The 15,698-nt window shown below is 42.8% G+C and overlaps 1 protein-coding gene and 1 long non-coding RNA gene across 10 annotated transcripts; one reads left to right on the top strand and one right to left on the bottom strand.

The window, feature by feature from the left end:
* Positions 1-548: 548 nt before the first annotated feature.
* On the bottom strand, positions 549-11,237 carry TEX30 (testis expressed 30). Of its 9 annotated transcripts, XM_043535229.1 has the most exons (7): positions 10,678-11,063; positions 9,452-9,618; positions 9,141-9,317; positions 7,820-8,050; positions 4,900-4,951; positions 2,750-2,955; positions 549-1,127 (listed from the first exon to the last, which is right to left on the bottom strand). In XM_043535229.1, the coding sequence occupies exons 3-7, from the start codon at positions 9,147-9,149 to the stop codon at positions 954-956; spliced, it is 672 nt and encodes a 223-aa protein (XP_043391164.1). In that variant the 5' UTR covers positions 9,150-9,317; positions 9,452-9,618; positions 10,678-11,063; the 3' UTR covers positions 549-953. The 9 variants fall into 9 exon arrangements, with proteins under 9 accessions (XP_043391164.1, XP_043391171.1, XP_037752446.1 ...); XM_043535236.1 differs by lacking the exons at positions 9,141-9,317; positions 10,678-11,063 and adding an exon at positions 11,094-11,237; XM_037896518.2 differs by lacking the exon at positions 9,141-9,317.
* Positions 11,132-15,442, top strand: LOC119566034. Its single transcript, XR_005225015.1, has 2 exons — positions 11,132-11,661; positions 13,979-15,442. It is a non-coding gene; the product is annotated as an uncharacterized LOC119566034 (long non-coding RNA).
* Positions 15,443-15,698: the final 256 nt, after the last annotated feature.

Here is a 15,698-nt window from a genome sequence, read left to right as displayed (position 1 = left end):
CCAATAGCTTTGCTATTTCTCATCTGTCTCCCCCTGGCTTTATGCTGTAAAATAATTAGTCCTAAGTAATTAGGACTAAATAAATGTCATGTTTGAAGTGAATTTCAGCTGTTTGAGCTATTTTGACACAAAAATTGTTGACAACTCTTTTAAAGCAGAAAAATGTTTTTTCCCTGACCAAATAATCCCAAAGTGACCGATCAGACCTTTCAGGGAGCGGGGGCTTAAAATCACTTTCCCACAGAAACTAAATATACACATTACCTGATTCTCTACTGCTTTCCACCTTGTGTAATTATGGCTGTGCAAAGAGGGTGCAAAATGCTACCAAATCAGAATGGCACCAGAAGAGTCACTTTCCAAAGGAGTAAAGGTCTACACAAGGTGCAAGGCAGGGCAGAAACTGACCTTTAAAGTTACGGCCCAAAATGGATATTTTTTTCCCAAAAAGTTGTGAGTGAAAGGGGGATTGAATATGACAGTGCCTTTGCAAATTAACCACAGTGTCTGCAATACAGCTGGGAATAAATCAGACTAAAAATTTCAGCTCCAGTAGAAAATTTAGTTTATTTTGCAGTAATCTTTGAAAACACACTAACTAAACAGTACAAAAAAAAAATATAAAAAGGTATCGTTTGGTCACGCAGACCAACAAATGGATACACCACTAAAACTGAAATATAGAAAAGTAGTGCCCCATCGTTAATATTTTGCATGTTTTGTGATCTTCACCTTTAAAAAATGGTATTACTACCTTGTTCACATTGCATAGCGGTTTTGGATTCAAAAAATATTTTTTATGTATGTTTACACTTAATATTTGCAGAATGACCTGTTCTGAATCATGTAGGCCTCATGTAGGAATAGCTCTTTTCTAATGCTCTCTTTGGCAAGTCAAACAAGCCCTTTACATTTAAGGAAGGTTAATGTAACCGATGTTTAACTGTTGGAAATTATTTGTACTCCTGTTCAATTATTTCTTTGATCCATGAAAAAACCTGTGTGCTTATTTCCATCATAATATCATCTGCTGTTCGTCCTTTCACTGTCATGCCATGGTTTGCTTTTTCAATCCAATGAATTTTTTTAGGGGTCTTCATTTTGCTTGCCACACCTTCCAATAATTTCTATAAAAATGAAGAGGAAAAAATTATTATATGCCAGAAATCATGTGGATCGTAGTCATCATTTTGTCCATCCTAATATAACAAGCAGCAGCTGAAAATGCAAATAGAATTCTGAGTGCATTTAAATGAATTGATAAACAGATTATGACATCGTAATCCAACAGTATAACCTCTTCAGAGTACTTTGCCCAATGTTAGTCACTCACATGAAAAGAAAGTCCAGAAAACAAAGAGAAGGACATATCTATCTGAAGTCTTCTCCCATAAGTCACTGAAAGCCATCCATTCCTGCTGCCAATGGGTCAAAACAGCAGCAACGAAATGGAGGAACTTTCACAGACATGTGAAGTCCAGTCTCATAGGTCACAGCAGATAATGGAATTTCAGTATAATAGTTTTAGGACTAGCTCCTACTCTGTAGGACAGGGATCGGCAACCTTTGGCACACGGCCGCCAGGGTAAGCCCCCTAGCGGGCCAGACCGGTTTGTTTACCTGCCGCGTCCACAGGTTTGACCGATCGTGGCTCCCACTGGCCATGGTTCGCCATTCCAGGCCAATGGGGGCTGCGGGAAGCAGAGGCCAGAACATCCCTCGTCCTGCACCGCTTCCCGCGGCCCCCATTTGCCTGGGGCAGCGAACCATGGCCAGTGGGAGCCGCAATCGGCTGAACCTGCGGACACGGCTAGTAAACAAATTGGCCCGGCCCGCCAGGGGGCTTACCCTGGCGGGCCGTAGGTTGCTGATCCCTGCTGTAGGATTTTCCCCAATGCAAAAGTTATTCAGAGGATAGATGGACTTACTTCACAGACCTAAGAATTTTCACAGTAAGAGTGTATGCTCCAAGCACTCTATATGCTTGCTATTCTGTTGTAACCACTCGTTAAAATGTTATGACATGCCAGAAACACTTCCTAGGCCTGGTGAGTTAAGTGCACATAGTCCTAAGTCATAGCAGGATTTTGTAAGGCTCCTGTAACATACATCCCAAATCTGATTTACATCTCTCTCCTTTTCCCCATGAAGTAGATAAGAAACTCCAGACCTTGCTGAACATTACTTTCTGACTGCTACTAGCACTTGGATACTTTTGTGGAGTTTGGTTTACACAACCCTTCCTCCACAGGAAGGGAGAGCACCACTGAGCAAGCAAACTTTGCCAGAAAAAGTTTTATTTGTCCTGAAAAATACACTGACTATATTGATAGTACAGCACAGTATACACTTTGTGTAATCTGAAATGGGAGGGGAGCTAAGATTTCTTTAGAACACCCAGGTAAATTCTCCCCAAGGCCTTTTTTTAAAGTAATACTTGCCATTTGGTGCTATCTGGTCCATTCAAAAGGCAAACAAAATTCTGTTCAGAGATATTTTTGGGCCCAAGGATAAGCTGTCTGTAGTAGGGATGACCTGGCAGTATCCAGGGAAGGTGTGATATCCATCAAAAAAGCATCCCTACTTTTTTAATTTGGAGGTAGAGTTCCCTGCCTGGAGCTTCTTGCAGCACATCAGTGGTTGGAGAAGACTGTCAATTATCACCATCATCTTTGGATACTAGTGCTAACCACATTTGAACAGTTTCCTATTTCCTCCCCTTTGTAACTCAACTCACACAGGAACTCACTTTTTCACACATCTCATCTTTTGATCCTGAGACAAACAGCACAGGACACTTAATAAAAAATAAATCTTCATCCCGGAGTTTGGACTGAAGCTTTGGTCGATGAAGTGGATAAGATAAACATATCAGACCGTGAATGAAATCCTCATTGTCATCCTGGCTAATCTGACGTGCCACAGAGACAGCGGCTCGTGAACCCATCGAACGACCTATCTCCCATTTAAACATAAAGAATAAAAATTATGTTTACTATCACATCATTTACATTCATACTGAGAAGCACCATTCCTAAAAGTTATCCAATTCAGTGTATGTTGTAACACTAATATGGCATATACTCTACAAAACGACTATGAAGGGGCAACTGAGGGACTTTTGTTCACCAGGTCATTGGAGAACACCATGCAGAATTTTGGCGCTGTCAGATAATTGAACGGGGGGCACTTAATGATTTTACATCCATGATAAAGAAAGCAACAGGGGATCAGAAAATGGAATACTTTTTTGGGGGAGTGGGGAAGGGAGCAGGGTGGAATGACAAGAAGTGGGCAATAACTCATATTTAAGTAGGATGTGTGAAGAATGCAGAAAAACTAGATTTCAGACACTTGAAATACTATAGAACAATGGTTACTATATTCTTGTACCACAAGGACATAGTATGGATTCTTTCCATGCTGCCTTAGTCGGTTAGTAGTAAAAATAAAGTTCCTGTGACCCACACTTCAAATCAGGCCAAGATATACACAGTGGATCTATTTCAAGTATCTGCTCTACTACTTTAAACTCCAGGGTAAACATATGAATACAAACTGAGAAGATGAAACCTGTATGAGGTAATTCTATGAGTGACAATGTGAGGTCATCAAGGTATCTCCCCCAAAAGAAGCCACGTTAGCTGATGGATCACGTTTTTTAAATTGAGGTTCTGTAGATGGCTGGATTAAACTGTTTGTGAGGTCTGTTGGAGTCAGAGGGGGTTTGGTTTTGCCTTTAGCTTAATGGGAGGAGAACTGGAGATCCTGGAATCATGTAAATCCTACTAACCCCCAGGCAGTCACAGTTACCTACAAGACGACCTGGAGAAAAAGGTCTGAGTATTGAATAACAGCAAGAAGAGCTAAGATACCAGTGGCACAAGTACTTTCACTATTCGTGCATATATATATTTAAGTGTATTTTTCTTAGTTACTCAATATTAAAGACATTTGTATATTTGATATCCAATTTGTTTTTAGGCTTCCTTTATACAAGGAAGCACATTTAGAACAGGTATAAGCAGGTACTATTCCACTGGCCTACACCATGTATGAAATCCTCCCCCTTTGATAACGTGTGTGTGTGTGTGTGTAAGTAAATCCATCTTTTCTATTGTTCTGCTACTGCATGATGGGGTGAATACTTAAATGACATTCCGTTTACCATCCAGTGTACGTTTTATTAAATAAAACTTAAGTTGTGTACACTGTCAAGTTACAGATCACTAGAGACAGCTTGTCACAGCCCTTTCCCTACAAATCCAGGATCTAATATGGGTTTCATGTGGCTAAGTAAAATGTACACAAACATTAAACAGTATAAAGTGACAAAGGGTAACTTTTAGAACTGGATCTTATTACTTTATTATAGATTTTCTAAACTACAGACCTTTGTATGGAAACAGTTTTAATAAAGGAAAAGCTAGTTTATTTCTATATATAGTCTGGAGTTTGACAGCTGAAGACAAAAAGTACTGGAAAAAGTAAGATTATTGCTGAAGAATAGATTGTAAAAGTAATATTGCTAAGTACTACTGTTCTGTATATTACATATGTTATTTACTAGTATTGAGTGTCAGGTAGTTAAATGACACGATCAATGAAGTACTTAATTGGAAGTAGATGGAAATCATAACTGATCATCTGATTTCAGTCCCCCTAGATATCCATCCATATTCTCCCTCAGTTATATCTGTGTCAAATTATGGGTCAAGTAACAGATTAAGACATAACTGCACAGAGTCCTCGGGAGCTATGGGCTTCATGGCCTTTGCATCAGTCCTGAGGACTCACAATTTTCCCCACCCCTCAGGAATGGAATAATTATACAATGTACTCTTAAAACCACCATTAGGGCTAAGATTGTAAACAAAGACATACATCCCTCCCCCTTACCTCCAAGAAAGACACCAGAAAGTTTATATTCACCGGAGGACTTTAAATATTCCTAAGGAAATGAAACAGCATTTTTCATTTGTTTAAAAGACAGCATTTTAAGATACATGATAAAAAAAATTGTTGTACCTGAGGAATCTGAAATTGGACACTTCCCCAATAAGACAGTCAATTTATTTATATGTAATGTTTCTTCTCCTCACTTTCTCATACCCACTTCTGCAATACTTTTAAAGCAAGAACAATTTAATAAGCCCAATACTCACAAGCTACCCTACAATAATACACCATTGTGTAAGGTAAAAAGATCAATGTAGTGAGGGAACTTTTCAATTTCAAGTTTACCAAAAGATTATGAATTACAAATAAAATATTTTTTTTAAATTGAGAAGTATCCTGCCAGCGTTCTCTAAATAAACTTTCAATACAATATCATATTTCCGATTTCCTAACCAACAATCTGGTTAGAAAAACAATATTATTGTGTATTTTTAAAAGAAACTTCAACACAAAGCTCCTCAGAAGGCCTGCATTAATATTAGCAAGATCTAACTTCAGTAAAATACAGAGTTAAAACACAACATATAGAAACAACTGTGATATCAAAGTGCGAAGGGAACCTCAGAGGGCTGGACTGTGCTCTTGTCTTATTCAGCCAAGGAGGTGAGTACAACTCCCTGACTCACTTGCTAGGCCTACCTGAATCTTGGGTGTGGGTCTGACACAGAGTGTATCCGGAGCGCAGGTGCTGCAAGGTATGGACAAAGTCTTGGGTCTACCTCCTACCTAGGGTTGCCAACTTTCTAATTACACAAAACCGAATACCCTTGCCCTGCCCCTTCCCCAAGGCCCTGCCCCTGCCACTTCTTCTCTGAGGCGCCGCCACTGTTCACTCCATCCCCCTCCCTCCATTGCTGGCTCTCCCCCCACCCTCACTCACTTTTACTGGGCTGGGGCAGGGGTTAGGGTGCAGGAGGTGAGGGCTCTGGAGTGGGGCCAGAAATGAGGGGGGTCAGGGTGCAGGAGTGGGCTCCAGGCTGGGATAAGGGGTTGGGGAGTGGGAGGGCTCCAGCTGAGGATTCGGGCTCTGGGGTGGGGATGAGGGGCTTGGGGTGTAAGAGGGGGCTCCGGGCTGGGGACAAGAGGTTCAGAATGTGGGAGGGGGCTCAGGGCTGGGGACTGGGTTGTGTTAGGGCGTAAGGGCTACAGGAGGGAGTTTGGGTGCAGGAGTGGGATCAGGTTCGGGAGGGGGTTCCGGATGTGGGTTCCAGCCAGATGGTGCTTACGTCAGGTGGCTCCCAGAAGCGGCCAGCATGTCCTGCTCCTAGGTGGAGGGGCCAGGGGGCTCTGCATGCTTCCCCTGGCTGCAGGTGCGGTTCCCAGACAATGGGAGCTGCGGAGCCGGTGCTAAGGGCGGGGGCAATGCACGGAACCCCCCCGGCCACCCCTACACCTAGAAGCCGGATATTCCGGCTGCTTCTGGAAGCCATGCAGAACCCAGGCAGGTAGGGAGCCTGCCTTAGCGCAACCAGACTTTTAACAGCCCAGTGAGCAGTGCTGACCAGAGCTGCCCAGCTCCCTTTTTGACCGGGCGTTCCTACTCTCTGGCTAGCACAGCTGGCCTGGGCAAGAGGAAGGCAGGAATAACCTGCACCCTTTCCAGGACTTTATTCACTCCCATATTCCCCAGGGCTGAAAAAGAACAGAGATTCTTTGAGGGTCTTCCTAAACACTCAATCTAGTCTTGAATGATTATAGTAGAAGGATGTCAAATACAACAAAAACTACTTACACAAGAAGAGGAGGAAACTAAAAGAGCTTGGCTTGTTTAGCTAGCAAAACAATGCTAAGAGGGAATATTATTGCTCTCTATAAATATATTGGTTGGAGGGATAAACACCAAGGAGGGTAAAGAGCTATTTAAGTTAAAAGAATATGTTGGCACAAGAGCAAATGGTAAAAAAAAAAAAAAACAACAAAACAAAACAAAACAAAACAAAAAAAACCACCTGTCCATAAGTATAGGCTGGAAATTAGATTTTTAACCATCAAAGGAGGCAAGGTTTGGGAACAGCCTCCCAACAGAAGTTGTGTGGGGGAAAAAATTCGTTAGTTTTTAAGACAGAGCTGAATAAGTTTATAAGAGAGATTTATGACTTTTGCTTGTGGTGACAAGGGGCTAGTCTCAGCAGCCCTAGGGGTCACTTCTGCTTCTAATGTCTTATGTTCCTAAAATCTCATGCTACAGGGCTTTAGTCAGTCACCAGTGGGAGTCAAGAAGGAAATTCTCTTGCTCCCTCTCCACCCCTAGGTACTCTGTCTTTTTTTCCTCCACAGCTGAAGATAAGACACTGGACATGGAGTGTATGGATGCTCTGAGGTGGTACAAAGTATTCTCTCTCAGGTGCCTGGCTGGTGGGTCTAGCTCACATACTCAGGGTTTAACTGATCACCATTTCTGGTGATTGGAAGGAATTTTCTCCCAGGTCAGACTGGGGACCTAGGAGTTACTCATCTTCCTTTGCAGCATGGAATGGGGTCATTTGATTTGATCAGATATACCCAGATGATCCTAGCAATTCTCTGCATTGGTGGTCCCCCCCTGTTCTTGGCCTGTGGCACACTATAGTTTAGTCTTCTGAAGACTGTAATACTTTGACCTAATTCTGGCTGTTGGGCTTGGTGCCAAGGTGGCTGGAAGATCTGTGATACAGCTCAGACTAGATGATCTGGTGGTCCCTCCTGACCTTAAACTCTACGACAAAAGCATTTTAATACTTAGTAGTGACAGGAAATGAAGTATGCAAAAGCATATGATAGCTTAGGTGGATTTTAATAAAAATTAACTAACAAATAGCCTGGAGTCTTGCTGTGACTCTAAAATTTCCAGAATTTAAAATACAATCTGGTCTTTTCTTACCACAACTGTTTTATATGCTTTAGTCCTATAAGCAATGTTAAGGCCTTTACAGGTAAATCTCAAGCACAGAAGTCCACGGGATGCAAGATAGGCTACCAAAGAAACTAAATGAGAGAAATTCATATCTCCTCCAGCTCCATGAGTAAGAATCACTCCGTGTGTTAAAATCTTGTCTGGGACAGAAAAGATAGCGTCTAGGTATTTATTTCCAAAAGGTATTTTCACTTTAACCTAGAAATAAAAATAAAAAAGAAAAATATTTCTAGTTTGTACATTCAGGATATCATGCCATAAATAATTTGCAGTTATCACACTGTTCTGTGCTCTGATGCAAAAGGAATGAAGGATGGTCTTGCTATTAAGGCAATGTACTAGCAGGCAAGAGATCTAGTTTCTTCTATTCTTGTTTCAGTCAAAGACTTCCTGGGTGACATGGACAAATCATTAATCATTCTGGAGAAACTGAGACAGCTGTAAAATGAAGATAATAATGCTTCCATAACTTACAGGGGAGTAGTGAGGTACAATTTGAAATAAAAAGAGAGAAATATATTGTCAGGTACCATAACAGCCTACTCTCTCAATTTTTTTTTTAAACAATAACAGTTTCCTATTTCTCGAAAATTTTTCTCACCCATGTGTGGAGCCATTTGCAGAATCCATGCAGGTGAAACAATAAAAATAACTATACAAAGAGTGCTTCAAAATGAACAAAGTCACCTGAGGAAAAAAATGAACCTGGCTTCTTTCAGTATATTAATTTTAGGCATTACATGTAACTACAATAGGTAAAAATGTTTTAAATTGACAGCGTCCCTTTAATTTTAATGTTTGAGAGGCTCAGATATTATGGTGATGAGGGCCATAAAACACTTATATGAAAAAATATTTATTGTATTCAATTTCAAAGAAACACAAAGAAAGCACCTATCATATGCTTTAGGTGGCTCTGGCAGCTATTTAAAACGATGAAACATGAAAGAGGAAAAAACCTATAAGTTATTATACATTATAGAAAAGGGGAAATGAGGAAAAATGCATCACTCTTCCCTATATATGGTCCTTCAAATAATGTCTCCTTTCCCCAAAAGCCTTTGTAAAAAGACATATCTTGCAGCATCCCATGAAGATCCATACATTTCAGCTATTTTGGACTGGGGGAGTAATCTGGGGCAAATGAATTTCAAAATTGAAGAAATATGCCCTGCCAGTAGCTCCTTCTCTTTGCACAGCTGCCAAGTTTAATTCTCCTACTTTGACATTTTATGCAAATTATTTAACAAGCTAATTTGTACATTATATGCAAATTATTTGCATAAACCAGAATCATGAGTTTATGTTCAGTACTGCCCTGAGCAGCGCTGGAAGTGAGGCATGGAGCTGAACAAAACTTGGCAGTTCTGGCTGATGAGGAGTGCTCACTTGGGGTGGCTAGTGGATAGCTGGGTACCAGTGGGGGAATTTAAGTAGGAAGTTAGGTGGATGGCTGTTGGGACTGCTGGAAAATGAAAGGATACTGGGGGTTTGGGGACTGCTGAGGGTCTTGACACTCATGAGGAGGCAAGGGATACTGTGGCTGGGTGGGAGCCTGGTGTAGAGGTGGGGAACCTGGGACCAGTATTGGACTCTCACCTTGTGCTGTTGCTGCACCTCCTCCTCCAATTGCTCATTCTTGGCCTTGCTCAAATAGAAGGTACAGCAAGAAAGAAGACAACTAACTGCCTTGTCCACAGGCCCCGCTAGTGAGTGACCAAAATACAGAGCTGCAGGTAAATGCCTGTAGCCTTCCCACAGCTCACCTGGACAAATGACATTTCAAGTAAGATGTATGAATGCATGACATGGCTATCAAACGCATGACTGCAACACGAAATGCATGTTGGTAGCCCTGTCTTTTGTGTAAAGTGCAGGCCATTTAGAGCTGTGTAGGTCAATTCCAAAAGCAGGCAGTGCAGATCACAAAGCACTGGTAGCAGCTCACTGTGAAATACAAGTATCTGCAATTTCCGGGTGGACTTAAGATACAGCCCCAAATAAAGCACAGTGCACTAATTGGTTAGGTACTTATATGGAGCCACTACTATAGCATCTAGCACCTCACAATCTTTTGAATGTATTTACAAAACCCCTGTGACATAGGGAAGTACAATTTCCATACAAAAAGACTAAATTATTTTCCCAAGGTCACGCAAGAAGTCTGTGGCAGAACAAGGACTTGAACTCAACGGTCCTAAATCCTAGGCTAGTGCCAAGTGGATTGAATACTGGACCATCCTTCCTCTCTCAGTGAGGACAAAACATGAATCACAGTAGTGAAGTCTGCACTAAAAAGAAAAATATGCAATCTCTTTGGCAAATTGAAACAGAAAGGGAAAAAAAAGGCAGGTGAAAGCTAGTTGTCCATTTTAACAGAGCACCAGCAGAACACTGCAATGTTTTTGGTTCAAATACAAAAGGGGAATATTTATTCATTCAATAATTCTCTCTCATTCAAAAATCTCTCATTAGATTCTCATTTAGATCCATGGATAATTTATTTTGATCTTTTTTGTAAGTTTGTTTATAAAACCTGAACTTTGAGCTAAATTTGATCTGACAATTTCCTTTTAGTCTCTTTAAGGATAACAAGAAGTGCAAGATCACCACCACCAAATCCCACCTGCATTTGAAAGTCTAACTGATACTCTACAGCTCAGATTTATCCCGTCTAATAGTTTACATCAACTTCGTCAAACAGCCAAACAAAGTAAGAGCTATTTCAGCAAAAGTAAAATAAGCTAGCAGACTCCGCTGCTTTACAGCCTGTAAAAACTCCCGGCGTTCAGGAAATGGACTTGCAGCGAGGAATGAAAACGCACCTCTGTATAATCAGCCATGTGGCTCTGAGGGGCAGGGCCGTTTGCCCTTCAGAAAACACCAGGACAAAGCTCTGTAATAAAACGGGCTTTTCTATCTTTCATCCCCAGGGCCGCACGAGCACCCCGCGGGGTGCAGCCCCCTCTGGGCAGGTGCCAGGCACCGGCTGCCAGCGGGGAAGCCCGGCTCTGCCACAGCCACTGGCCGGGGGATGGTTAATATCCAGCCCCGCCCCGCAGCTGCGCCGGTCTCGCGGCCGCCCCCGGGCCCGCCTCTGGCCCCGGCAGGGGTGAGCGGGCCGCCGCGGGCTGGGCTGGCCGCAGGACGAGTCGGTTCCGCGCCCTCCCGCGCCGGCGCACCGCTGGCTCGGCGCGCCCCGGACTCCGCGCCCGACTGCCCCGTATACCGGGGCGGTTACCGCCGAACCGGCTCCTTCTCCCCCGCGGCACAGGCCGAGCCCCGGCTCCGCCGCAGCCCAGCCTCGCCAGCCGATCGCTGTAAGGAGCATGCGCGGGCGCGGGGCAGGCTGGGACTTGTAGTTCGCTCTCAACGGAAACGAACGGCTGCCGGGTCACCGCGCGCGCATCCCCCATTTTATCCGCCCTTGGACGGCGGCTCCCCAGAGTGGGCGCTCGCGGGAGGGTTGCCAAGTGTCCGGCTTGCGACCAGAACGCCCCGTCGAAAAGGGAGCCTGGTGGCTCCAGTCACCGCTGCCCACCGGGCTGCTAAAAAGTCCAGTGGGCGGGGCTAGCAGTTCCTGGAAGCAGCAGCGTGTCCCCCCCGTCCGGCTCCTATGCGTAGGGGCAGCCTGAGGGCTCCACACTCTGCCCTCCTATCCCAAGCTCAGCCCCTGCAGCTCCCATTGGCTGGGAAATGCAACCAATGGGAGCAGTGCCTGTGGATGGGGTAGCATGGAGAACCACCTGGCCCTGCCTCCGCGTAGGAGCCAAAGAGGGGACATGCCATATTTCCGGGAGCTGATTCCGGTAAGCGCTGCCTGGAACCTGCACCCCTGACCACCTCCCATGCCCCTACCCCAGACCTGATCCACCTCCCACCCTCTGAACCCCTCAGTCCCCAGCCCGGAGCCCCCTCCTGCACCCCAAACCATTGAACCCGAGCCCCACCCCAGAGTCTGCACCCCCAGATGGAGCCCTTACTCCCCCCCAATCCCTGCCCTAGCCCCCTCCTGCTCCCCAAAGCCCTCAGCCCTGGCCCCAGCCGTGAGCCCACACCCCCAGCCGGAGCCCTCACCCCCTCCTGCACCCCAATCCCCTGTTGGGGAGGATAGTGTACTCTGACCACACATTGATCAGCACCTGTGTGTGCTCCAGAAAACCAGCTGCTTTCGGACCGTGATCAACAATTTCAATCGATTTCAGCAGAAAACTGTTCTGAAGTACTCAGCGCTGGTTGCTATTACCATTGGCAAGTGAAGCAGGAGGTTCAGGGACCTTTATACCTTTGGGTAACGGTCAGGCATTAAAGGGATCGATGCATTGTGGGAATGGCCTGGAGAACTGTTGATACCCATGACTTGGTAAACGACCCTTCACCTCAGCCACACTGCACTGTAGAACAGGTACAGGGCCATGCCGCAGTGGAGACATGTACATATCCACACCCCAAAACATGCCAGCATTTGCGCACTAAACTGTCCTTTAGAAACGTGCTTCAGGGCTTCAGATATGGACAGTAGTGGGGTTATGGCACAAAAATGCATGTGTGGCTGTGTACACTCGCAAGTGTTGACACACCCTAAATCAACAAATCATAACTCTTTTTACTATTCATTGCCTAGTCCATTTTTAACAAGCCTAATTCAAAATCAAAATAACTGGATTTTGCTCATTAAGTCTTCAGTTCCCACATCTTGGAGGTTCAAGCAATAAAATTTAAAAAAAAAACCCTTAGGCCTTTTACTACAGGTTCGGGAATACATATTTAATTGGTAAAATCAGCAGATGAGTCCAGATTTCAAAAGCTCTCCACATGTGATCTTATGTTCTTTTTGTAGTACAAAAAATTAAGCTGCCAAAGTTAGTCTTCAGAGAAGCGCATGCAACATTTGTCTTGAACTTTTCTAAACAGATTGAATGAGCTTTCCACAGACACTGAAACTACTGGTACTGCAAGTGCACATAATGTCATACTGAACATAACAGACTATGACTGGGTTTCACTTCTCCAGGATTCAAGTGCTGTTATGCTGTCACCACAGGGCATTTCAAGTCAAAATCATACTTGAACTCTTCTTCCTTGCAAGGGAAAATATTTTCGTAGTTGTTAAAATTATGTGACATCTGAGCCTCGACAAATGAATCAAACACTTTATTGCTGGCAAAAAAAAGCACCCAATGCAGAGGCCGTCATGTACATAGTGAGATAAAGTGGCCTTCAGTTTGCTTTGATGAGAAATTCTGATTACAGCATACACTGCAGTTTAAAGGAATTGCCTTTTGAAGCCCATTGACTTGCATTCCACTTCCTTTAAGGTATTATCTACATCAGCAGCAACTTGTAAATTGCATTTAAGCAGTGTATCTGTGTGATGTATCAGGATGCATTTGTTTCCATTTGCAAATGATCCCCAGGGATATTCCCCAAAGATAACCTGCAGTAGATTACTTGGTGGTTTCCACCATCTTTGACCATCTGGTGTAATTTCATTGCCCTCTTTGAAATGACTGCATCTTCCTCTTTAATGACAAAGTCTTTCACTGTCCCAATGTGCATGAATGAATTTTGCTGCCTCTGAGCAAGGAAAACCAGCGTGATGGCACCACATAAGGGGGCACATGCAAACCTGAAGAGTTCATGTTGTTGCTTGCCTTTGCCTGTTAACACATTCAAATATAATTGGAAAATGTATCATAAATTCACTGATGTTGTGGAACTCAGTTTTGATTGCATGATCAATGGCTACATACAAAAGGTGAGCAATACACAGAATGTGAAACAAGTGTGGATATATTTCTTTCAAGTTCTTTACTAAGCATTGCATTTACATCCTGAAGTCACTGTTGATTCACACAGTTTTCCCACGTTTACATCTCACAGTACATCTTGAACCCAAATTGAAATGACCCCCACATTTCAGTGAAGAACAGTAGAAGATTTTAATAGAATAGTATTTATTGATTTATTTTTGTCACTGTAAAACACTGCAAGGATGTTAATTGTTGACTGTCCAGCAAGCTCTAGAGTTTAATCAATTACTAAAGAGAATTTGTCACCACGCAAAAGATCCTTAATTGAAGTTTAATGGTGAATGAAAACTTCATGAAGGTATTTTTCTTCCAGCTGACAATATTCTGGACAAGTGCACACTGCTGGTGCATATTTGTGAAGCAGAACTAATTAAAAAAAGTCGAACCATGGACAGCATTCTCTGGAATCACCTCAAAGCACAACCCATGTACTAGATCGTGTAGAAAATCTGCAGCTTCTTGCTTCCGTTGTTTCATTCTTTCCAAACAGCCTTCCACTGAACTTTAGGTTATCTTTGCTTCACTTTCTTTTAATTTTAGATGAGACTTATTACTCAAATGTTCAGCAATACAGTTTGCCTGTCTGTTTACAAACTTTGCAGCACAAAATGTCCTTGTTTCCATTTCCAGACTTTTTCACCATTTTACATTTGAGGTTAGGGTATTCTCTGCAATATTCCTCTAGGGATTTCCCATCACTGAAATAAAATTCAACCCATCATTGAAATAAAACAACAAACTTGGCCTCTGTTACTGTATAAGTGCAGGTGCTCTACCCACCACAAATGTAACTGGATTTTTGTTCTTCCTCAATTTTGACCCCAGCACATTATAATGAATGCTGCATAATTAGCTGCAGTGCTGTTAATGCTGGAGCTGGCAGTTTTAGCAGAATTGTAAATATGAAGCATTCATTACAACACATTTTATATACATTAAGGTAGGACTCTAATACATTCTCAAGTAACATTTTTCTCACTTTGCCTCTCTGTAAATGTTGGCAATAATTGATGGAGATATTTTTTTCATTTATTTGTATATGTACAGTGAAATCAGTGTTTACTAACATTTACTGATAAAAATCAAATCCTTTCCAGCCTATCTAGGGAGCTGGGAGGGAATGGGGAAGAAATGACACAACAAAATGATTGCATTTAACAATGGTAAAGAACATCACAGTGATTTTCTTCTAACACTGAACAAGAGACCTTATTAGAAAAAGGAATACAGTATTAACCTTAAAATCTCTCTCTCTTCATGCTTCACTGTAGAACTTTTCCCAGCCCCACTATTGCCTGACTTCCTACTATAATTTTAAAGAAACAGTAAACATATCCACTGTAGCCTGTGCTAACAGTATAGGGCCAGAAGAATGAGTGCAGCCTACGGGCTGTCAATAAAGCCTACGGGCTATGTGACCTTTATGGATCTGCACATGTGCAGAAGGGACTCCTGGCCTGAGGACCGCGCGTCTCGAAGTCTTGTTATGATTATGATTCATGTTAAGGGTACTAGTCTTACTCTATCCAGTTACTAGTTTACCCAGCAAGAGTTCCTGATTTGTTAAGCTGTTTACCTAACTGACATGCTTTGTATTGATTGGTCAATTGTTAATCAATAGTTAATACATATACTGCATATGGATGCCAGTTATCTAAAGTTATCTGGCCAGGAGTTATCTGCTAGCCAGGTTGTCCCGCTGAGTCTCTGCCTGACCAACAGAGTTACAGTGTTTATTATTTTACTTTCATAATAAAAGCTATTGTTTAAATATTTACCAAAGGCTCCAGAATTGGATATCTTGAACCACAAAGGAGCATTTTTGCCAAGAAGGGAAAGGCCTAGTAGTGCCCAATATCCACTTTTCCTCTCTTTTCCTGTATAAACCTTCTTTAAGAAGAGTTAATATTTAAAAACAAATTATAGATCCAAATGTGTCCCCAGTTTTACCACTTGTACAGAGCTGATCATATTCTGATCTTGGGGATGCGGAATACTGTTCGATGGATTCAGAACTCTTCTCAGACAGATTA

Source organism: Chelonia mydas, chromosome 1, assembly GCF_015237465.2.
Source record: "Chelonia mydas isolate rCheMyd1 chromosome 1, rCheMyd1.pri.v2, whole genome shotgun sequence".
Taxonomy (NCBI): Eukaryota; Metazoa; Chordata; order Testudines; family Cheloniidae; genus Chelonia; species Chelonia mydas.
This window is presented reverse-complemented; position numbering and strand designations above follow the sequence as displayed.